Source organism: Balaenoptera ricei, chromosome 4 (assembly GCF_028023285.1).
Source record: "Balaenoptera ricei isolate mBalRic1 chromosome 4, mBalRic1.hap2, whole genome shotgun sequence".
Lineage (NCBI taxonomy): Eukaryota > Metazoa > Chordata > Mammalia > Artiodactyla > Balaenopteridae > Balaenoptera > Balaenoptera ricei.
Window position 1 is genome coordinate 115,061,581 of NC_082642.1, and position 25,157 is coordinate 115,086,737.

At 37.1% G+C, this 25,157-nt stretch overlaps 1 protein-coding gene across 4 annotated transcripts in view; it reads left to right on the plus strand.

Moving 5' to 3' along the window:
• DCBLD2 (discoidin, CUB and LCCL domain containing 2) overlaps positions 1–25,157 on the plus strand; it is a 93,100-nt gene that overhangs the window by 42,395 nt on the left and 25,548 nt on the right. For all 4 annotated transcript variants that reach the window (XM_059921308.1, XM_059921306.1, XM_059921307.1 and 1 more), the window contains 2 exons: positions 11,376–11,513; positions 23,097–23,148. In XM_059921308.1, the coding sequence (XP_059777291.1) occupies positions 11,376–11,513; positions 23,097–23,148 (190 nt within the window). The remainder of the gene's footprint in view (positions 1–11,375; positions 11,514–23,096; positions 23,149–25,157) is intronic.

The following is a 25,157-nucleotide window of genomic DNA, read 5'->3' on the forward strand; positions in this document are numbered from 1 at the left end:
GCTTCTCATTGTGGTGGCTTCTCTCGTTGCAGAGCACTGGGCTCTAGGCGCATGGGCTTCAGTAGTTGTGGCTCACGGGCTCTAGAGCTCAGGCTCAGTAGTCATGGCGCAAGGGCTTAGTTGCTCTACGGCATGTGGGATCTTCCTGGACCAGGGTTCGAACCTGTGTCCCCTGCATTGGCAGGTGGATTCTTAAGCACTGAGCCACCAGGGAAGCCCCTCAAGGAACTTTTTGTGCCTATGTTTTTTCTTCTAGAAGTTTCATGGTTTCAGGTCTCACATTTAAGTCTTTAAAAAATATATATATATTTATTTATTTATCTATTTGGCTGTGCCAGGTCTTAGTTGTGGCACACGGGATCTTCATTGCCACATGCGGGATCTTCATTGTGTCATGTGAGATCTTTAGTTGTGGCATGCGGGATCTAGTTCCCTGACCAGGGATGGAACCCGAGCCCCGTGCATTGGGAGCACAGAGTCTTAACTGCTGGACCACCAGGGAAGTCCCTCACATTTAAGTCTTTAGTCCACTTTGAGTTAATTTTTGTGAGTGGTATAAGATAAGAATTCAGTTTCATTCTTTTACAGATGGATATCTAATTATCCCAACTTGCTGGCACTTTTATTCAGATTGAATCTATAAATCAAATTGGGAAGAACTGACATCTGGACAACATTTAGCCTTCCTATCCATTAACATGAAACATCTCTCCATTTATTTAGTTCTTTGATTTTGTTCTTCAGAGTTTAGTAGTTTTCCTCATGTAGATCTTACACATATTTTGTTAGATTTATACCTAAGTATTCCATTTTGGGGGGTGCTAATGTAAATGGTATTGTGTTTGTAATTTTAAATTCCACTTGTTCGTTGTCGATATATAGGAAAGCAAATGATTTTTGTATATTAACCTTGCTGTAATCACTTATTAATTAAAGGAGTTTTTGTCAGTTCTTCTAGATTATCTACACAGATGATCATGTTGTCTGTGAACAAAGATAGTTTTATTTCTTCCTTCCCAATCTGTATATCTTTTTTCCTCTTTTCTTGTCCTGTTATGTTAGCTAGTACTTCCAGTATAATGTTAAACATGAGTGGTGAAAAGGGACATTTTTTGCCTTGCTCTTGATGATATTGGTAAAACTTTTAATTTCTTACTATTAAGTGTGATGTTAGCTGTAGGTTTTTTTGGGAATGTTCTTTATCAAGTTGAGGAAGTTCTCCTCTATTCCTAGTTTTTTTAATCATGAATGGATGTTGGATTTTGTCAAATGCTTTTTCTGCATCTATCGATTTGATCATGTGGTTTTTCTTTTATAGCCTCTTGATGTGATGAATTGCATTGATTTTCAAATGTTGAACCAATCTTGCATGCCTGGATAAATCACACTTGATCATGGTGTGTAATTCTTTTGTACATTGTTGAATTGTATTTGTTAATATTTTGTTGAGTATTTTTACATTTTTTTTTTGTGGCTTAGAACATTAGGTGTTTATTTTTTTGTTTTATATTTTTTATAACTGTATTTTTCTTCCCTCTCTTTGTTTGCTAAGTGCTATTTAAATTTATTTATTTATTTTTATTTATGGCTGTGTTGGGTCTTTGTTTCTGTGCGAGGGCTTTCTCTAGTTGTGGCAAGCGGGGGCCACTCTTCATCGCAGTGCGCAGGCCTCTCACTATCACGGCCTCTCTTGTTGTGGAGCACAGGTTCCAGACGCGCAGGCTCAGTAATTGTGGCTCACGGGCCCAGTTGCTCCGCGGCATGTGGGATCTTCCCAGACCAGGGCTCGAACCCGTGTCCCCTGCATTGGCAGGCAGATTCTCAGCCACTGCACCACCAGGGAAGCCCCCATTAGGTGTTTATTTTTCTCAAGTAACAAGTCTTGAAGATATTAAAACATTTTCCCTTCAGCGTTATCACATATCTTCTAAGGGATAATGAATGAATAAAGGATTTCTCACAGTCATTGCATAACTTAGGTTTCTTCCATATATGCATTACTTAGAGGCTTTCTCACATTCTTCACAACCAGTTCTTCTCACTTAGCATTTGGTTGTATGCCTTAAAGATTGAGAGTTCACTGGAAGCTACTTTACAAAGATATCATTAAAAGGGGGTTTACTGAGCATGGGTTCTCTCATGACGCCGAAGGGGTAAGGATTTACTGAAACCTTGCCCACAGACGTTGCATTTATAGGGTTTTTCTTTAGTATGTATTCTTTTGTGCACAATGAGATTACACTTTACACTAAAGGATTTTCCACATTGATTACACTCGTAGGGTTTCTCTCCCGTGTGAGTTCTCATGTGTACTGTAAGGGACACATGCCTGCTAAAAGCTTTTCCACACTCACTGCACTTAAAAGGTTTCTTGTCCCTGGCATGGATTTTCATATGCCTCCTATGAGATAAGAGACCATGGAAGGTTTTCCCACATTCCTTACATTCATGTTTCATTTTCATGTGAATTTTCTTGTGTAAAACAAGGAAAGATTTCACTCTGAAGTCTTTTCCACATTGATTACATGTAAAGGTTTTTTTTCCAGTGTGAATTCTCACATGTTCTTTAAGACATGAACGATCCCTGAAAGCTTTCCCACAGTCATTGCACTTACAGGGTTTCTCTCCAGTATGAATTTTCTTGTGCATGATAAGGTTGGAGCTCAGCCTAAAAGCTTTCCCACATTGATCACACTTGTAAGGTTTCTCGCCAGTATGTATCCGCAGGTGTATCTTAAGAGATGACTTACTATTCAAGGCTTTACCACAATGGCTACATTCAATGGATTTCTCTCCAGTGTGGATTCTCTTATGTCTTTTAAAATATGGGAGAATACTGAAGGTTTTCCCACAATCATTGCACGTATAGGGTTTCTCTCCAGTATGTGTTATCTGGTGTATGGTAAGCCTAGAGCTTCTACTGAAGGTTTTGGTGCATTGATTACATTTGTAGGGTTTTTTTTCTGAATGAGTCCCTGAATGTTGTCTGAGAAGTGAGCTATCTCGGAAGGCTTTTCCACAGTCATGGCACTCATAGGGCTTCTCCCCAGTATGAATTCTCTTGTGACGTGTACGGTAAGAGCTTGAGCTGTAGGCTTTCCCACACTGATCACACTTAAACGGTTTTTCTCCAGTGTGGGTTCTCATGTGCAGTTTAATGGATGAATGGCTCTGTAATACTTTACCACACTGATTACACTCAAAAGGTTTCTCTCTAATGTGAGTTTTTTCATGCTTCTTAAGGTGTGAGATTGAATTTACAACTTTCCCCAAGTCACTGCATTCATAGGATGTCTCTTCTCTATGTTGTCTCGTGTGCCCAGCTATGTTAGAACTCCTGAGGAAGGCATTCTCATCTTTTTTACATTCATAAGATTTTTCCCGAGGAAGAATTCCCTCAGGTGGCTTAAGATGTGAAGAATCTCTAAGGGCTTTTGCAGAGTCAAGGTATCGATGGGGTTTCTTGCTAGGGTAAATTTTATTCTGAGTAATGCTAGATTTCACACTCAAGTCTTCAACAATTTCACTGCATTGAATGGGATTGCCTCCGATAGTTTGTTCCTTCTTGCCATTGAGCGTATATTTCTCCAAAATACCTTGTTTTTGCTGTGGTTGTTTGGTTTTAAGGAGAATCAGCTCATCTGAACAGGTGTCTTGGTGAATTCTTCTCTCTACTATCTCCATTTCATCTTCCTGCTCCATCCAGTGAAGCCAAGTTTCTATAGTTCTCTAGCATCACATCTCTGTACAGTTTTCTCTGAGATGAATTCAGCAATGCCCACTCCTCCTGGGTGAAGTCCATGGCCACATCCTCAAAGGTTATTGAGTTTTGTAACCCAGAGTGGAAGTTTTCTATCTCTGTGATCCTCTCATGGGCACAGGAAGGGTGTAGGACAGGCAGAGCACATATAGTGGAGAGATGTGGGGCTGCCATTTTGCAAGTCTGTAAGTAGTAAATATGATCAGACAGCAACCAGGAGAACAAGGATGCTCCTCTTATTGCTTCTATGATCCACTCGAGGCAGGGCTCGAAAGACACAGAAATCCACAGTCAGCAAGGTAAGAGCTTGGGCCAGGCTGATGTCCACATACTTCTCAGCTACAGCAAGCTTTCTGTCTCTTTTTACATCTATTTTTATGAGAGATATTGGTCTGTAGTTTTCTTGTAATGTCTTTGGTTTGGGTTTTGGTTTTAGGGTAATGCTGGCCTCATAGAATGAGTTAGGAAATATTCCCACTGCTTCTGTCCTCTGAAGAGAGATTGTAGAGATTTAGTGTGATGTGTTTCTTAAACGTTTGATGGAATTCACCAGTGAACCCATCTGTGCCTGGTGTTTTCTCTTTTGAAAGACTGTTAATTATTGATTCAGTTTCTTAAATAGATACAGGCCTGTTCAGATTGTCTACTTCTTGTTTGAGTTTTGGCAAGTTGTGTTTCAAGGACCTGTACATTTCATCTAGGTTATCAAATTTGTGGACACAGAGTTGTTAATAGTATTCTTTTATTATCCTTTTTAATATTATGATGTCCCCACTTTCATTTCTGATATTAGTGATTTGTGTCCTCTCTTTTTCTTAGTTAGTCTCATTAGAGGCTTACTGACTTTCTTTTCAAAGAGGCAGCTTTTAGTTTCATTAATTTCTCCATTGTTTTCCTGTTTTCCTGTTGATCGATTTCTATTCTAATTCTTATTCTTCTGCTTACTTTGGATTTAATTTGCTTTTCTTTTTCTAGTTTCCTTAGGGCTAATGATTTTTCAAACATTTTTATTTGCCTGGAACATGGATTCTTTTAGACTGTAGACCAGTGTGTCATGGGTTTTATGGTGATTAATATTTGATTAGTTTTTATATTTATATTTTTCTATATGTATCCATATACTATTTTTTGAAATTCCTCTCTTATTTATCCATGAGAAACTTCTAACAAATTTGGCTGGCTTTGAGAGCCATCAGCAGAACCTATAATTGTTGGCAGTTAAATGCTTCTTGTTGATTTAGGAGTACCTTTGAATGGCCAATTGGGGAAAGCAGTTAGAGAATTAACGAGTATATTGGCCCAGATTAAGGATGAATTTTCTTCTTCCTTTCCCAGAGTATTTTGCCAAGGGCTTGTATTACTTGTATAATGGGTAAAACCTGTGATCAAAGGCGAGCCAAGTGAGGAGTGATACCATCATCTTGGCTGGGAATAAGAGGTGAAAATAGGTGTTTACCTGGTATATATTGATCTCACTTAAGCACCTGCAAGGAGAGCTGTTGTACTTTTCTTGTTTTTTTTTTTTTTTTTTTTTAAATCAGAATTTGAGGAGCTCTTTTTTTTTTTTTTTAATTTTTATTTATTTATTTATTTATTTATCTATTTATGGCTGTGTTGGGTCTTCGTTTCTGTGCGAGGGCTTTCTCTAGTTGCGGCAAGCGGGGGCCACTCTTCATCGCGGTGCGCGGGCCTCTCACTATCGCGGCCTCTCTTGCTGCGGAGCACAGGCTCCAGACGCGCAGGCTCAGTAGTTGTGGCTCACGGGCCCAGTTGCTCCGTGGCATGTGGGATCCTCCCAGACCAGGGCTCGAACCCGTGTCCCCTGCATTGGCAGGCGGATTCTCAACCACTGCGCCACCAGGGAAGCCCACTTTTCTTGTTTTTTTTTTTAAATTGGGATTCTTTAGGACTGCCTTTTGAGTTTCACAGAAAAAGAGGGGTTTTAAAAAAATGTTTTGTTTCTACCATAGATTGAATTTATACACATTTTCAGATGACAAGAGAACTCTAAATAAATAAACAAACAAGAGGTGAAACTGCAATGCTAATAGAAAATACTTTTATGATTATGTCTATATTATAAAAGGGTTAAAAATTTTTTTGTTTCACTTCAAGAATATATTTTTGTCAATTATTTATTTTCATAGAGCACGTTCACTTTTAAATCTAATAACTTGGAATTTCCTAGTATTCGTATACATGATATAATTTTTATAAAGTAAGGATACTTCTGTGTGTCATGATCATATTCTTTATGATCATTTAAATATGATCTTTTTTGTTTGTATCTAAAAGTATCTGAAAAGTCAGTATTTGTACTGAGCACCTTTATGAGCCTTGTAATAAAATCCTTAAATGGCAAAGAACAGCGAGTGCTGATAAGCCCAGGTGAACCTATTGTTCATTTTTACAAGAGTTAACTGGTTTATGTAAAGATTCTAGCTGATACAATTTTTCTTCCTTTTATCTATTCCCACTGGGCCTTAAGATTTAATGTGATGGGCCCTGGCTCTGCACACATTTGGTTTTGCCAGCAAATTATACAGTGTCTAATATTTTTAGTATTTGAGATAATATTTGGAATAACATGAAGTACATATTATATTGCTCTGTTTTAATATTAGGTCATTATTTTTTAATATTTAGTATTCAAAAATAATACAGTATTTAATATTTGTCCTATTTACCAGACTGTTTCTGAGTTATTTAGCATTAAACAAATCTAACGACTTAATCATCTTTTCGTCTTGTATATTCAGATAATAACTGTTACAGGGTTCTTTGTTGTTTTACTTGAAAGTTAAACATATTGATAGCTATATTTAAATTGCATTCCATGGACTTCCCTGGTGGCACAGTGGTTAAGAATCCGCCTGCCAATGCAGGGGACACGGGTTCAAGCCCTGGTCCGGGAAGATCCCACATGCCACGGAGCAACTAAGCCCGTGCACCACAACTACTGAGCCTGCACTCTAGAGCCCGCGAGCCGCAACTACTGAAGCCCTCGAGCCTAGAGCCCGTGCTCTGCAGCAGGAGAAGCCACCGCAGTGAGAAGCCCACGCACCGCAACGAAAAGCAGCCCCCGCTCGCTGCAACTAGAGAAAGCCCACGTGCAGCAACGAAGACCCAATGCAGCCAAAAATAAATAAATTAATTTTTTTAAAAAATTGCATTCCATATTTAGCAATAGAAGGCTTTTTTTTTTTTTTGCACATTAGGTGTTTTTAAAGAAAGAATGAGCAAGGACTTCCCTGGTGGTCCAGTGGCTAACACTCCATGCTACCAATGCGTGGGACCCGGGTTCGATCCCTGGTAGGAAACTAGATCCCACATGCCTCAACTAGGAGTTTGCATGCTGCAACTAAAGATCCAACACTTGGCAACAAAGATCCGGAGTGCTGCAACTGAGACCCAGCGCAGCTGAATAAATAAATATTTAAAAAATAAAAAAAATAAAGGATGAGCAAGACATATATTTTATATTGAACACCATAGCACACACCTAAGACCTTTGTGTGTGTGTGTGTGTGTGTGTGTGTACGCACGCGTGCATGCACACCTTGATGTTTGGTATTCAGTTTTTTCAGCTGTCAAAAGGGGCATGGAATAGATCTCTGAAGTTATCGTTCTGCTGTGTCTGATTCTGTGACCTATTTTTTCTTTGTGCAAAACACCTCACAATAAAAATTGTTTTAATGTTTGCATTTCTTTTGAAAGCTTTATCGAGATATAATTTATATACCATAAATTTCATGTATTTTAAATGTATAGTTTGATGAGTTTTAGTAAATTTATATAGCTGGGTGAACACTAAAATGCAGGTTTAGAAATTTCCATCACACCAGAAAGTTCCCTTGTGCCCATTTGGAGTCAATTGCCACTTCACCCCTGGTCCCAAGCAGCCACTGATCCTATGTTTTATCTTTATTTTTTTTTTGCCTTTTCTAGAAATATCATAAATGGCTTCTATTTAGCATAATGTTTCTGAGGTTCATCGTTTTTGTTTTGGGCAAATAAAAGATAACTAGAAGTGCAATTGTTGGGTTGTATGAAATGTATGATATGTATATTTTATGTTTAACATTTTAAGAAACTGCCAAATTGTTTTTCAAAAATGGCTGTGCCCTTTATGATTCCATCATCAGTGTATGAAGGTTTCAGTTTCTCCACATTCTTACCAATACTTGGTTTTGTCAGTCTTTTTGATTATAGCTAATATAGTGGGTATGTAGTGGTATCTCCTCATTAGTTTTAATATGCATTTCTTTAACGACTAATACTGTTGAGCATCTTTTCATGTGCTTATTTGCCTTGAGTGTGTCTTCTTTGTTAAAGTGTCTGTTTAAATCTTTTGCCCATTTAAAACAATTGGATTGATTGAGTTACAGGAGTTTTTTACACATTTCAGATGTGAGGTCTTTATCAGATTAATGTTTTACAAATATTTTTTCCTAGCCTGTCGTTTGTCTTTGCATTTTCTTAATGGTGTCTTTTAAAGAGCAAACATTTAAATTTTTGATAAAATCCTAATTATTAATATTTTTCTTCAATGGATTATGCTTTTGGTGTTGAATCTAAGAAATCCTTGCCTAACCCAAAGTCACAAAGTTTTCTTTTATGTCTTCTTGTAAGAGTTTTATAAGGTTAGTTCTTAGAGTTAACTCTGTGATCCATTTTGACTTAATTTTTGTATATATTGTGAAGTTCTAAGTTGTTTTTTCATATTGATATCCAACTGGCTTAGTACATTTGTTGAAACGACTGTTCTTTCCCTGTTGACACTTTTGTCAGAAATCAGTTGATAGTTGTAAGTAGGTTCATTTCTGGACTCTGTTCTGCTCCATTCAGATTAATGTAGATATTCGCCCTTACAATGATGCCACACTCTTCTTGATTACTGTAGTTTTATATAGTAAGTTTTATTTATATAGTAAATGTAAGTTTAAATGCAAGTAATGTAAGTCTCTCTACTGTCTTCTTTACTACAATTATTTTGGCTATTCTATGTCCTTTGCATTTCCATATACATTTTAGGCTCAACTTGTTAATTTCTAAAAAAAAAACCCTGCTAAAATTTTGATATGGATTGCATTGAATCAGTAGATCCATTTGGGGAGAACTGACATCTTAACAATATTGAATCTTCTGGTCCATGAACTTGGTATATCTCCTGATTTATTTAGTTATTTAATTTTTTTCAACAGTGTTTTGCATATTTTAATGTACAGCTTTCGAATTTCTTTTTTTTTAAATGTATCTCTAGTTAATCTTTTTGTTGCTATTATAAATTAAGCTTTAAAAATTTCATTTCAGATTGTCACTAGTATATGGAAATAAAATTGATTTTTTAAAATTGAAGTATAGTTGATTTACAATATTATGTTATTAGTTTCCAGGTGTACAGCATAGTGATTCAAGGGGTTTTTTTGCAAATTATCTTCCATTATAGGCTATTACAAGATTTTGAGTATAATTCCGTGTGCTATACAGTAAATCTTTGTTGCTTATCTACTTTATATACAGTAGTAGTTTGTATCTGTTAATCCCATACTCCTAATTTTTCCCTCCCCACCTCTCTCTCCCCTTTGGTAACCATAAGTTTGTTTACTGTGTCTGTGAGTCTCTTTCTGTTTTATAATGAATCCATTTGTATTATTTTTTAGATTCCCCATATAAGTGATATCATGTATTTGTCTTTCTGACTTCACTTAGTATGATATTCTCTAGGTCCATCTATGTTGCTGCAGGTGGCAATATTTCATTCTTTTATGGCTGAGTAATATTCCATTATGTGCATATATATATGTGTGTGTGTGTGTGTGTGTGTGTGGTATATATATATATACATACACATACATACCACATCTTTTTTTTTTGTCTTTTTTTTCTTTGTTTTTTTTTCGGCTGTGTCGGGTCTTTGTTGCAGCATGCGGGCTTCTCTCTAGTTGTGGCCTGTGGGTTTTCTGTCTCTAGTTGTGGTGTGCAGGCTCCAGGGCACGTGGACTCCAGAGTGCTTGGGCTCCAGAGCACCTGGGCTCTGTAGTTTGCAGCACGCAGGCTCTATCGTTGAGGCACGCGGGCTTAGTTGCCCTGCGGCATGTGGGATCTTAGTTCCCCGACCAGGGATCGAACCCGCATCCCCTGCATTGGAAGGTGGATTCTTTACCACTGGACCACCAGTGAAGTCCCATACCACATCTTCTTTATCCATTCATTTGTTGATGGACGCTTAAGTTGCTTCTGTGTCTTGGCTATTGTAAATAGTGCTGCTATATTATGAACATTGGCGGGGTTGGGGGGGGGGTGCATGTATCTTTTCAAATTACAGTTTTCATCTTTTCTGGATATGTTACCAGGAGTGAGATTGCTGAATCATATGGTAGCTCTATTTTACAGTTTTCCATAGTGGCTGCACCAATTTACATTCCCACCAGCAGTGTAGGAGGGTTCCCTTTTCTTCACACCCTCTCCAGCATTTATTATTTGTAGATTTTTGATGATAGCATTCTGACAGGTATGAGGTGACACCTCATTGTAGTTTTGATTTGCATTTCTCTAGTAATTAGTAGTGTTGAGCATCTTTTCATGTGCCTGTTGGCCATCTGTGTGTCTTCTTTGGAGAAATGTCTATTTAGGTCTGCCCTTTTTGATTAGGTTATTGTTTGCAATTGACTTTTGTATATCAACCTTGTGACCTTATCTCCCTTACCAGTTCTGGTGGGGGGTTTTGGTTGATTATTTAGCATTTTCTACTCACATGAAAATGTATAGTCCTTGAAAATGATATATATGGAAGTTCACATTACTCTTATTCAAGTGATGTTGTTCAACTTAAAATATCTTTAGAACTTTTTATTCAGAATTTGTTAAAGTTACCAGGCACATTAAAAAAAAACCCATTTTTATTAGTTATTGGTGGATATCTTGCTCTAATTTTTTTTTCTGCCCTTTTATCTTACTAAACTTAGATCTGTACTGAGGGAGGATATATTATTTTTTACATGTCTGTTAGACATTAAAGGATAAAAGTTGGTAGGCAGTTAGATATATGCATCTGAAGTTCAAGGAAAAGGCTATGTAGAGGTATAAATGTGAATTGTCATATCATAGTTAAAGCTGTAGGACTAGATATGATCACCTAAGGGGGTTGACAGAAGTCCAACAATTCTTGGAAGAAAACTTGAGACGGTCTGTAAAAGGTTTGAGGGGTGCCCTGAGCTCAAGAATCTGTTCCCCCTTGGGGAACATGGTAAGAGTACTACTGCTTGACTCTCAATTCATTTATGAGCCACCTGCCTGCATGAAATGCTTTAAGTTAATTTTTTAAAATTCCTTGTCACAGTTTTAAAGAGTATAAATATATTTCACAGGAAATTGAGTCATTATAAGGTCAGTGATGCTTGTATACACTGTTTTTCCTTTTGAATCATTTGAACAGTTATTACTTGGAATTTTTTTTCTCTCCAGAGTAATGTGAGTTTTTCATCATTAAACATTCTATCATCATTTTAGATTAATGCCCAGTTTGGTGTATTATTATGATTATTTTACCTACATTGTAAATATTATTGACTTCATGAATCACACCAAATATCTGCTTTTCTTTGATTCCTAGGCAAATACTGTGGTCTGGGGTTGCAAATGAACCATTCAATTGAATCAAAAAGCAATGAAATTACAGTGCTGTTCATGAGTGGAATTCATGTTTCTGGACGAGGATTTTTGGCTTCATACTCGGTTATAGATAAGCAAGGTAATTTTCACTTTATATCATGATTCTCACGTTTTACAGTTTCTGAAAACAAAAATGCAGTGTTTTCTTTGAGTACCTGTTATCTGAGTTTGGAATAGAGTAGGAAGACTGAACAGTTAATACCACATACATAAATCTGACAAAATTAGATCGGTTTCAGAATTTTAAAAATTAAGTATATTAACTTTATATAAAGTCTTTTTATCTACTTACCTTTCCTTAGTAGAAGAAATATTGAGTTTTCCACCTTTATAAGATTGGAACACAAATGATAATAACTTTAAAAAATCTATCAGTTACTGAAATGTATCAATTTAAAACTTTATTATCCACAGCTTACCACTTCATCTTACTGTGTTAAAAACCATATTACCATTCTTTTCAAAGAAGAGACTTGCATAGCACCACGGGTAACCTGGGGAGTGCTCTCTGAGACACTACAAGATAAACGAGATATTTTCTAGATTGTTAATATTTAGAATCTGAAGGGGGGAATTAAAAGCAAGGCTATTAAGTGAAATAGATACACACTATCTGTCTCATTAAAGTTTCATTAAGAGTGTGAGAGAGGAGGGCTGTTTTGTGTGAAAAAAGGTCTACTTTCCCTTAATTTCTAAGCTATGGAACAAGGTTTGAAGGCTAATAAAATCCCTCAGAGTGAAAAAGAAAACTCATTTGAATGGAATAATGGAAAGAAAAGAACTGGAAATGTTACACTAAATGAACAATTAATATATTTGACAGAACTAGGAAAACTAAGGCAGTGTGGTGTTGTAGAAGGGGCACTAAGTAGCCCTGGAATCAAAGCCTGCCTTTGCCGTGTACTAAGCAGGTGACCTCTGACCAGTCATTTCACCTCTGTCAGTTTCATCTGTAAATGGGTTAGTTGTGAGGACTAAATCTAATAATACATGTTTAGTGTCTGTAGGCACATAACATAGTAGGCAGAAGACAAATGTTAGTTTCCCCCCTTTCACTACTGTACACACACACATCTCACTTTCCCCACTCCTGCCCCGCCCACCACCATCAGAAGAGTAAGGTAGAAAACACAGTGAAATGATAGCTTTCCATCCTTTCGGTTTTACTTGGTGAAAGTCTTGGGTTGATGGGTGAGAGGATAGAAGATAATTAATTTGCTTCTTATTCTTCTTAAGTTTCTTGGTCGCAGTATCAGGTTAAATTATTTATTTTGCGTTTTCATATTTTCCCCTTTCTTTGTTATTTATTGAATTAAAGGTTTCTGGAAAATAAGTATCTCCTCTTTACAATAAAAAGTTTCTTACATTGGATATTTAAATTATGGAGCTTTTGATCCACGGAAACCTAAATGCCCTTATTAGAGTTTCTTAAGAATTGACAATCATCTCAGATACCACAATCAGTATATTGTAGACTTATATACATCTATGCCAGATTTAAAATGGCTATGCCACTATTTTAGATGACTCTTAGCTTCCAAAGATTTTTTCGAAATATCCACCATAATCAGGAACTTCTTTATAGTAACACTTTCCAAAGTCATAATCATCTTGGGAAATCCTCATCTCACAGCTTGCTCCTGAATTTTTTCTTAATGTTTTTGTGCGTTCTTACCCATCCATCAAGCATTTGTTTTATTTGAAGTGAATTGGCTAAATTCAAGAGAACACCGGTTGAATTTCACATTACTTCTTCTTGGGTGGCCTTTCAGACATAATTTCTTGTAATGGCTCATTCATTTGAAGGCTGGTGCACTTTGGTTGAGAGTCTCAGTTTGTCTCCATCCAGGAAACTTAGCTGCCACACTGAATTCCATGAATATTTTCAAGGAACATCACTACATGTCCCCAGCTTAATAACCTAGTTAACGGTTTAGAGTATTTGGGAATGAAAAAGTTGTGAAAAATCTTGCTTCACTGGCTTCCTCATTTGTTAAACTGTCACAAAGACTTGTTAATGTTATAGTGTGATGTGTGGCTGATACAGCCATGATTTTGTGTAAGATAGACTAATTTTCATTACTTCTTACAAGAGCCCATTGCAAAATTATATTCCCTTCAGTGCCTTATTTCCTGCAATAGGCCTGGCACTGGGAAAACAGCAGTAAATGAGACAGACGCAATCACACCTTCATAGGGCTTACAGTACAGGGTTGGAAAAAGGCATTAAACACATGGTTACTTAATTGCAGTTATAATAAGTATGATGAAGGAAACATTCAAATAATGGGAGGCCAGAAGGGTGCGGGGAGTAGAAGATTGATGAAGAGCAAAGCTCTCCCGAAGAAACCACTTCTGAGCCCAGAACCAAAGGATTAGTTGGAGGTTCCAGACATACAAGGAAGAACATTGTAGGGAAGAGAGCAGCAGGTGCAAAGGCCTTAGGGTAGGAAGGAGCTTTGGAGGAACCGGAAAAATAACCAGCACAGCTGGGGTGAAATGAATGAGTGGTGAGTAAGTCACATTATTCAGGGCCTTGCAAAAAATGTAAGGGTTGGAGTTTTATCCCCAAAAAAGTGCATGGAAGCTGTTAGAGCAGAGTAGTGATGTGACTGGATTTATGTTTTTGTTTTTACGATTCCCTGATCTGTGAAGAATGGGCCAAAGAGAGAGAAGAAGAATTGTAGGGAGGCCAGGTAAGAGGCTGTTTAGAGGGGACTGGATCAGAGATGACCGAATTAAGAGATCTTGCTATAAAAGTAGCTCCAGAATTAGGCCAGATTCTAATTTAATTCTTTTTAAAGACTTTTGAACCAGACATATCTTCTACAGGGAAACATTTCAAAGGATTAATATTCATTCTAGCTGAATTTATGTTGAAGTAAGAGGCTTCGGCCACGAAGAAGCCCTTGGATGAGGCGCTGAGCTGCTGCAGTGCCTCGGTGATGTCTGGGGCCCTGTACCTGGTGTACTCTTCACTTTAGGGTCTAGTTTTTATAACTTTTATGGTTTTATTCCTCTCTGTTATTTTTAATGATCTTTGAGCAGTAGTTTCCAGTCTTTTACATTGACAATTACCGCTTTTAATTTTCACCTGTAAATCTCATTTTTGAAAGATTTTATCCACCAGTGAAAGGAAGTTTTCCTGTTTCTGTTGGGTAGCAAAGAAAGACAGATAAAAATATTAATCAACACTTCAGTAGTAATTAGAAGATTGGTAATTTACTCTGAGTTGGTATAATTCCATCAAATTCGAACTAGACTTTCTGAAATTGAAATTTTCATCTGAAAATTGAAGATGTACGTGGATCCTAGACATATCCTGGGCAACATATTAGCAACCACTGTTTAGAAGTTCTGTAGAGAGAAACTCCTTAGTTACTGCTGGTCTTACTGAGAGAGGCAAAGCCAGCCACTCACAGGTCCAGACTCAGGAACTCAGATCTTTTAATCCAGAATAATAAATGATACCGACATTTTCATTCTAAAATGTAAATGTAAAAAACAGCATTTACCACTGGACTTGAAAAATAAAATGAATTTTATAGGTGATTTGCTCTAAATTCCTGGTTTTGAATCTGTTCAACATTAGCCAGTTTCTAAGAAAAGCTCAACATGTCTAGGATGACTCTGGGCAGTAATTTTTTAGGTAATTTTAGTTACGGAACAATGAGCTCAGAAGGCATGTCTGCATTTGCATTGATAGGTTCAGGTCTTTTAAGGCAGCCGCTGTTTGTTATGTGCCATCAATTTGGGGCGGGGTGTGTATCTGTGTGTGTGTACACATATATATGTATGTGACCAGCTGAAAAGTGTTCATCTGATATTCCTTTTTTAGAACATGAATTATCACTTAAAAAGTAATGTTAAACCTCATTACTTCAAATTTTACCAATCCAGAATTTTGTATTGGTCACTGTAAAGTTTGCCTTTATTTTTTTTAGGAAAAAACAGGAGCTAGTTTAAAATTACATGTGAAATAAAATGATCCAATGTAGATGTATTAACATACTGCCTAATTGGAACTCATAAACACTTGTTTATTCATTGCCTCATGACAATGTGCCTAGGACTTGGGAACAGCTGAGCCTGACAAATATTCCCATTTGACAGGGTTATTATTGCTATATGCTGGGTTATTTTTAGACTTAACACCGATAGTATAAAAGGTTTTAATTGCTACATTCTTTAACCACATTTTTTTACAAATATTTTCCATTTCTTCCGTCTTCCATCGGATTATATGAACTTGTAAGTGAAACATAGGGGCGGAATAGAGAACTCCTTTCTAATAGAGTCCAGATTTCTGTAACTGGTTGTTTTTTTCCTGCATGGGATGTTTTTGGTTTTGAAAATAGAGCACGAATTCCTTAGATTGTTTGCTACCTTAATTGTACAGTAATTTTATAGGATCCTTTCTGTTTTGAGTGCTACACTTAGCTATGTTTCTATTTTTAGTTTTTCTGTTGTGTTCCTAATTTTTGTTGTTGTGTCTGGCAAACGTTTTAAAACTTTTAAACTATTTAGTAAGATTTTATTAATGAAGTCTCAGTTTACATGCATATTTTTAGATTTGTCCTTATTTATACACAAATGAATATGTATAGTGTTTGTGTGTATACATGCAGAAAAACATCTGTATTTTGATGTCAATTTGTATAACAAAGGTGCTGATGAATAAAGTGTTACCAGTTTTACAGAGAAATTTATAAACAGAATTAATTCGTTAAGGTGGTATAACCCAAAGAGGCAATTCACCTTTATGAGATAGAGTTTATTTCAGACTGACAGATAACCTCAAGAGCACTTTAATGATTTTAAGTGTTTTCTATGTGTTTTGGGTTTTTTTGTTTTTTTCTTTTTAGTAAGTTAGCAATTCTTTTCAGGGGCTAAGTATGTGTTTGTGCTATCCAGGGGACGAATTCATTCACTGCTACTCTTACTAAGATATTATTAGTGTCCTCGATACTAGGTTACAAAAGAATTTTAATGTGTCTTACAGTCTTTAATATTTTTAATGTCTCTTATATTTTAATATAAGATGTCTTATGTTATTTCAATATGTCTTGTAATGTCTTTTAATATGTCTTATATTCATTTTTTAGTATATAGGAATTTAGGTGTGGAGAGGGTTTGATCTATCCATATGTAGCTTGTAGCCTATTTGACTTATTGCTTAGGCAACTGAGCCATGCCTACATCATCTGTGAAAAAAAAAATATTGACTATTTTCATCCGAGAAAATTTTTCCTGAGCTCCTGTTGTGGACTCAGCTTCGATAGATGGCATTGTAATATTTCTAAGAGAAACAAGATTTAATCTCTATTCTCAGTATGTAAAAGGAGATTAGATGTAAAATACCACATAAATTATCTGCCACTTAGTAAATGTTAGTTGATGCTGAATCACGGTAAATTATGTTTTATTATATATGTAAATTTCCCTTCACTAGATTGCACATGGTAGAAATCAGTGCCAGGTTCCTATCGTGGAAACAAGGAATTATTCCCAAGGTCACACAATAATATCGACACAAGAATTTAGCAGAAAGATGAGCCTTGTCCCACATCCTCTAGCTCTTGAACAAAGTAGCTATCTGTACACCTACAATGCAAGGTTGCTGACAAAGTGAGAATTGGGAAAGAATGATCTCGGGTCCCTTCAGTTTCTGGGGAATTTGTTATTTAAAAGAATTTCAGAGCAAATAAAGGAGAAGAATTTGTAGTATACATTGTCTTGCTTCGTGTATTTTCTTCTTTCTGGTAAATAAATATAATTACTTAGTTACAGTGCTTTATGCTTCCTTGAGTTAGAATAAATAAAGGCACTCAAGCATCCCTTCCCTCAGAAGTAAATGGCTTCAGCTGCACAAAAATTATACCCTGCAGCTAATATAGTTGGTGATATACTCTCGTTAGTGATGGGTACTAACACTGCTGAGAGTCTTTTTTCAATTTATTCAAGAGCACAAAACAGTATTAATTGGGGGAAAATCTAAATCTCTTTCACAATCCTTTAATCTCAGAAATAGACAGTGCTGTCAATCAAAAATATTTCTAAGTTAGTAGCCAATATGCTGATATTTTTTATTATTTGTGAACTTATAAAATATTTATCATATTTTCATGGGATTACATGTGGGTTAACATTAGGTATCATGTTTTAAAAAATAGTTCATGGAATAACTATGAAGTTCCCAAGCCTATGCAGTTATTATGTATTAGAAAAAATTTTAATTGTACTTTAAATAAAACCCTGTGTATAGGATATCAAATATGGCTCATAGTAATATTGCTAACTAAGTTAGAGCTGTCTTAGAAAATCTGATGTTGATGTCTTCATTAAGCAAACCCTGAAATCTGTCATCCTGTTGTTGATTATTGGCTCACCTTTGTTTTCATATTTTTCTTGTGCTCTTCCTCACAGTCACATAATCCTGCCTTCAAAACCCCACGGAGGCCTGCCTCCTCTTTAAAGCCTTCTGAGGTTAAGGAAGGCAGATGTTAGAGCAGCTCCTTTTATAGGGATTATGATCACACTCACTTTGGGTTAGACTCTGCTGCTAAAACTAGTGTAGAATGTGCACTGCAGATGCCACCTCTTCTTTGGGCCGCGCGGGGGAAGAGAGGGAATAGAGTGCTGTGGGCTTCAGCAGAATCCCTGAGGGCGTCCTGCGTCCTACTGCCGCCATTCCCTGTTGTCCAGAGCACCCAAATGAAGTTCACAGTATATTTGGTGTTTCGTGTAGTAATGTATATGTTATAAGTATTCTTTTGTATGTATTAAATATTGGAGTAAAATTACAAAAAAAAAAAAAAAATTCCCGTGCAGAAGCTCTTAGCTGAGAACTGAGTGGATTATATATACTACGCTTCACTGTGAACATATATCACTGATTTTCTAGTATTGTCTGCCGTGTTAAAGTGGATCCAGCATGATAGTTGAGCTGACAATGAGTACTTTGTCAGTACTTATTATTATAATCACTGCCCTAAGCACTTTACGTGGAATGCATACTTTTAATTAGCGCAGGTCAGAAACCTTCAAGTTATCTTTGACTCTTTGTCTCAAACTTCACATCCATCAACCACCTCTCTGAATATATATGTACGTATATCAGAATTTGACTACATCTCTTCGCCTCCACTGCTACACCAGTTCTCGTTACCATCAACTCTTACCTCAATTATGGCAAGAGATTCCTCCCTGACCTTTGTTTCTGCCCTTTCTCCCCTTCAGTCTACTCTCAACCCAGTGATCAGTGTGATCCTATTAAATCGAAGGACCCATCTCATTCTGCCTAGTGTCCTTACCTCCAAGACACCATTAGGATATGGCTTCTCATGACTCGTTTGGCTTCATCTCTTACTTGTCTTCCCCTTGTTCACTCTGGCCTCAACAATGCTGGGCACGCTTCCTCCTGAGGGCCTTTGTGAGTCCCTTTCACTGTTCTCCGTTATCCACATACCTGATACCTCACTCCCACACCTATTTTAGAGTTTTATTCAAATGCTTCCTTCTCAGTAAGGCCTACCATGACCACTCTACTTAAAATTGCAACCCCTTAACTTTCCCTAACTTCCTTCCTTTATTTTTCTAGCGTATTTATTACCGACTAATACACTATATATTTTTCTTATTTACATTGTCTATTTTTTCTTACTCCCACAGGAGGTACACTTCATATATGCAGGGATTTTTGTCTGATTGTTCTTTGCTCCATCTGTAGCACCTAGAAGAACACCTAATCATAATACATACTTATTAAATACTTGTTGAATGCATGAACAAATGAATAAATAAACAAACTGCCAATCCTGGCTCTGTCTTTTACTAAGCTTATTTCATCCATCAATGCAGATGTGCTGTATATGAAAGGAAATTATTACTACTACTTCTGTGATAGCTTCTTTTTCTTTCTTGTTTTTAAGCTCTTAATAATAGTTTTATTGAGATAATTCACATACCATACGATTCATCTACTTAAAATACACAGTTCACTGATTTTCAGTATACTCAGGGCTGTGCAGTCATCACCACAGTCAATTTTAGACCATTTTCATCACCACAAAAGAAACCCTGTAGTCAGTAATAATCACTCCCCATTCACTAATCTTTAACCCCCTCCAGTCCTAGGTTACCACTAATCTACTTTTATCTCTCTAGATTTGCCTATTCTGGATTTTTCATATAAATGAAATCATGTAATATGTGCTATTTTGTGACTGGCTTCTTTCACTTAGCATGTTTTCAAAGTTGATCCATGTTGTAGTATGTATGAGTACGTACTTTTTATGGCCAGCTAATATTTCAGTTTATGAATATACCACTTCTTTCACATTTTGTTTACCCGTTCATCAGTTGATGAACATTTGTGTACACATGTTGTATGGACACATGTTTTAAATTTTCATGGGTATATACCTGGTAGTGGAATTGCTGGGTCATATGGTACCTCTGTATTTACCCTTTTAAGGCACTGACAGACCATTTTCCAAAGCAGTTGCACCATTTCACAATTCCACTAGCAATATATGAGGGTTCCAGTTTCTCCACATCCTTGCCGACACTTGTTATGTTTTTTTGATTCTAGTCATCCTAGTGGGTATAAAGTGGTATCTCACTGTAATTTTTATTATTATTTCCCTGATACTTAATCATGTTGAGTATCTTTTCGTGTGCTTATTAGCCATTTGTATATCTTCATTGGAGAACTGTCTATTCAGATCCTTTGCTCCTTTTAAAATTGGGTTATTTGTCTTTTTAATGTCTAGTTGTAATAATTCCTTATGTATTCTGAATACTAGATCCTTATCAGATATATGCTTTGAAAATATTTTCTGCCATTCTTTGGCTTATCTTTCTCTTTCATGATAGCCTTCTTTGAAGCACAGCAATTTCAAATTTTGATGAAATCAATTTATGTATTTTTATGTATTTGCTTATGCTTTTGGTGTCATATCTAAGAAACTATTGCTTAATCCAAAGTCAAGATTTATACCTATATTTTCTTCTAAGTGTTTTAGAGTTTTAGCTCTTGAATTTAGATCCACCTGAAGTTAACTTTTATATATGATCTGAGGTAGGGGTTCGGTTTCTTTCTTTTGCATGTGGATATCCAGTTGTCCCAGCATCATTTGTTAAAAAGACTATTTTTACCCCCATTAAATTGTCTTGGCACCGTTGTTGAAATCAATGACTGTAAATTTGAGGATTTATTTCTGGACTCTCAGTTCTATTCCATTCATTATGATAACTTCTTATACATTGCTGTGAGAAGTTTGAGTCAGATGGTTCCCTTTGAGTTGCATTCATCTTGCCTAGGCTGTGTTCTTATTACCTGGGCGCCTTATAGCAATAGTGATTTTCTGGAAGGCTGTTTACTTGCGAAAAGCTTTCTAGAAAGACACATTTTAAAGTTTCTCAATTCCCTGCTTAATTAATGTTTTCTTTGCCTTCATAGAGTTGTAAAGGTCAAAATCTCTAATCGTGACTTTCTTTCTTTGTCTTTTGTCTTCTTGGCTCTCCTTACAGCTTTCCATTTTGAATTCATATTTTCCTCTTAGGGAGCTGTTTTGAGCCCCCATGGAATTTGAGAGCAAGGTCAAGTGAGTTGCATACATTTGTGCAAAATCTGGAGTTTCAGCACTGCATGGGCTTTATTATAATAAAGCCCTCTTCTAATCAAGTATATCCATAGTTGACTAGGATTCTGGCATGTAGCCTGAAGGTAGTAGGGCCAGCTGGCAGTCTTCTTATGGCTTGAACGCCATGTTGGACCACACAGGTACCTTTTCATCCCAGGCTATTAATCTTAGAAGTTCAGTTTCTAATCTTAGAAGTTGGAAACTCTTTTGGTGGAACAGGAAAGTGGAAAATCAATTCTTATTGATGCTGTGTAAAGATTGCCAGGAATATCTATAGAATACAGGTAATTCAGTTTGTCTGCTTTTCCTAGTCAGTTAACCAGGTGATAGTGAACCTCTAACCAGGCATGTATCCTCTTAAACTCCTAAAATACAGATTTAACTTAATCATCATTCGAGTACCTGTACTATGTAGATATTCATCCATGTAATCTCTCTCAAAATACCACTTTCCTATTAGTTTAACAGTCATTATGCTCTAGTTCTTTCAAGACACATATCAGTTGGATAATAAACACATAATTTTTCTTCAGAATTGTAAAATAGAATAATCAGTTATTCTGTGCTTGCCATTGATTTAACAAATATTTGTACACCTTCAGTGTGCTAGGAAGAATGCGAGGTGTTATCTCTGTCAGTGTATTGAGAACCCTTGGCACGGTGTTTGGCTAGCATTTATAGGTGAAATCACTCACCTTTGTGATTGGCTTAGGACCTTCTTCCAGGTTTTCCCCCTACAGGTTAGTCCATGATTGGACTTAGCCAAACATGCTAACAATCAGAAACTTTTATTCATCCATTTATTCAATAAATGTTGATAGAAAGCCTCCTGTTATGCCATATGCTGTGATTGCTGCTGGCGATACAAAGGTGAAGACTGACAGCCGCAGTCACTACCCATGGGCTGGGCATCATAAAATGATGTTGCTTATTAACACTAAAATGATCGCAACAGATCACTCTTACGTGACACATGGTACTATGAGAACATAGAATAGTCATCCATTCGTTAAACCAGAAAACCCTAAGTGCCTACTGTGTGCTAGCACAGTTTGACTTGGGAAGATCAGGAACAGCTTCTGAGAGGATGCGACAGTTAAGCTGAGATCTAGAGAGGAGTGAGCCGGGTGAAGGGATAGTGGAAGCGCCTTCCTGGCCGAGAGCACAGAGGAACAGGAAGAAAGCTAGTATGGCAAGAGGCCAAGACAGGGACAAAACCAGACTGAGGTGGGACCTTGTGGGCTGTGTTGAAGACTTTGCCCCTTGTCCTAAGAGCAGAAGGAAACCACTGAAATGTTTGAACCGGAAGCCACCTTTTACACAAGCCTGTGACCTAGGTCTTAATTAGACAAGGTTAGCTCTTACACAGATTTGATTTTGAGATAGGAAATGTTAAAACTTTAAAGTTCTGTCTGATGCAGAGTGTGCTTTAGAATTACCTGGAGGACTTGTTAAAATAGCTTTTTGGGCCCCACTGCCAAGAGATGCTGTAGGTCTAGATGGCGTTCAAACTTTCAAATTTCTAGTAACCTCCCAGAAGATGCTGCCGCTGCTGGTCCTACTCGTGGACCAGATTTTGAGTTGCAGTTATTTAGAGCCACAGAATTAACTCACCTTTCGTTTGTTATTGTTTTCCTCATGCGTAACCAGCAAAGGATCATTTTTAGTCATGTAGTAACAAGAAATATTTGTTTCACAAGCTATCAATATATTTTATAGAAGCTACTTCAGGGCTATAAATTATACTTATCTGTGTACCGTCCATGTGTATGATATGTGATTCTATGAGGCGATGTGGTGTATTCAGTATTGGGCAGACATAGCCCCAGAAGTCCAGACACTTAAAATCAAAGAAATTGTGATTACCAAAACCTTATAAAAAGTTAAAGTACTAACTTCATAGCTGTTAAGATTTTGAAATTTAGAACAATATGGTTTGGGTTTGGAAACAGTTGGTGTTTCAGCAAGAATAAACCTATTATTATTGAATCAGTTTTTTATTTTTGTTTTTCTAGATCTAATTACTTGTTTAGACACTGCATCCAGTTTTTTGGAACCTGAGTTCAGGTATGACCATATTTGTGACTTTCTTTTTCTTAAATGTTACTCTTCATCTACTTCATCCTCATCTTATATACTTAAGATTAATGTACATGGTGTGACTCATAATCATTGTTCTGAAACATCAATAAACCAGAGCTTCTGTAAAACCACTGAGTTGCCATGTTTAAATTTTGCCCTAACTTTTAGCATTTGAATCTTCTCCACAATGGAAGTATAATTTGGATATACTTTAAAAGTAGGACTAGTCACTCTTCAGAATCTGGAAAAACTCCTAATAAAGGTAGAAGAGCCATTTATCTTTGCTCAAAAAGAAGTAACAGGATGGTTTAGGCTGTTAGAGAATTCCTCACTGTTCTTACCCAGGTGGCATTTTTATTAATACTACCGTTTCCCTGCTTTACGCCCTTGTCTCTTGCTTGGACTAGGATTAACTTGGAATTGATTTCCCTTTTCTAACCTTTGCTGGCTTTTTTCTGCCATTCACATTCTGCCAAGTTATTTCCTAAAATCTGTATTCAATCACTGCCCTGCTTTGAAATCTTCAGGAGATACTTATTATGACAAAATGCCATCCCTATTCCTTAGCCTGGTTTTCAGGGTCCTTCACAAGTAGTCTTTGGGCCATTTTTCTAGTCTCACGTTAACGTACTCATGTTGAAACGTCTCTGGATTATTTATACTATTCTGAGCTCTCAGAACTTTTGTCTGGAATCACTTTATTCTTCTCTGTTTAGCAAATTCATTCTCATCTTTGAAGACCCATCTCACTCACCTCCCCCAACTTGCTACTGCTCCCCAAAGAACCTTCATTTTGTCTTCAGGAATGGCTCTCTCTCTGTGGGCTGGGGGGGGCTCCTCAGCCCTCGTGGGGGGTTGTGGTCAGCAGAGGTAACCCTGGCATCAGTGTATGTCACACGGCCCTGCCAGAGGATCAGCTGTCTTGGACCCTCCACTCTCCAGCTCTGTCATCACCACCCACGTGCAAGCTGCCGTCTTTTCTCGCCTGGACTACCTAACAGTGTCGTGTCCTCCACTCATGGTCGTTACAGTGTCTTTTCTTTCCAGGAGCCAGGATAACTTTTTAAAAAAAATAAAAATCAGATTATATGTATAGACCATCAAAATCCTTTGTTGACTTCCTTTTTTTACTTAGAAACATACTCCAAGACTCCTCACCATAGCCCCCCTGGCTTCTGCATGATCTGATCCCCGTCCCCCGTTCTAAACTTCTCTCAGACTAACCTTACCTGTCTCACTGCACTCTACCTGCACTGGTTGTCCTCGGCTCCAGACACACACAGGCCATCCTGCCTCAGGGACATGCTGTTCCTTCTGGTTGTGGCGCACATCCCTGCACTGTTCTGGTGGCAGCCGGTGGTTCTCTGCTGAGGCTTCCCTTCCTCAGAGCCCCGTCCACCGACCGAGGCAGTGCAGAGCCCTGCATGTGAACACGAACTCTGGAGCCCATCTGCCACGACACAGCTGTGTGACCTGGGCACACAGCTCATCAGTTTCCTCATCTGTAAAATGAGGATAATAATAATACCTACCATGTAGGGTTCTTATGTGGATGACTTGAAGTGTACTTAGAATGTTGCCTGGGACATAGGAAGTTTGCTGAATGTTTGTATTACTTTTATTAAGTTAGATTCCTCCCAGTTATTTCATAGAGTGCCTTTTCTTTATAGCATAATCATAATCTTATCTAATTAATCATAATCTAATTAATCAAGTATCCAATTAATGTATCCTCCCACCACGGGAATGTAAACCCAGTGAGGATGGCACCATATTTGCCTGGTTGACCTTTGTAAAGCCAGTACCTAGCACAGCCCAGCACTTAACAAACATTGTAATAGACATTCAGGTAAATGTGTTAAGTGGGTAGGTGGATTAGTGAGTGAGTAAATAAATGAATGAATGCCAAACATTTTTTTTAAATCAACTTAAATTTGATCAATAGAGAGTTGGTGAAATAAATTGAGGTTCATCCACAAAGTCAAATGTAGCTA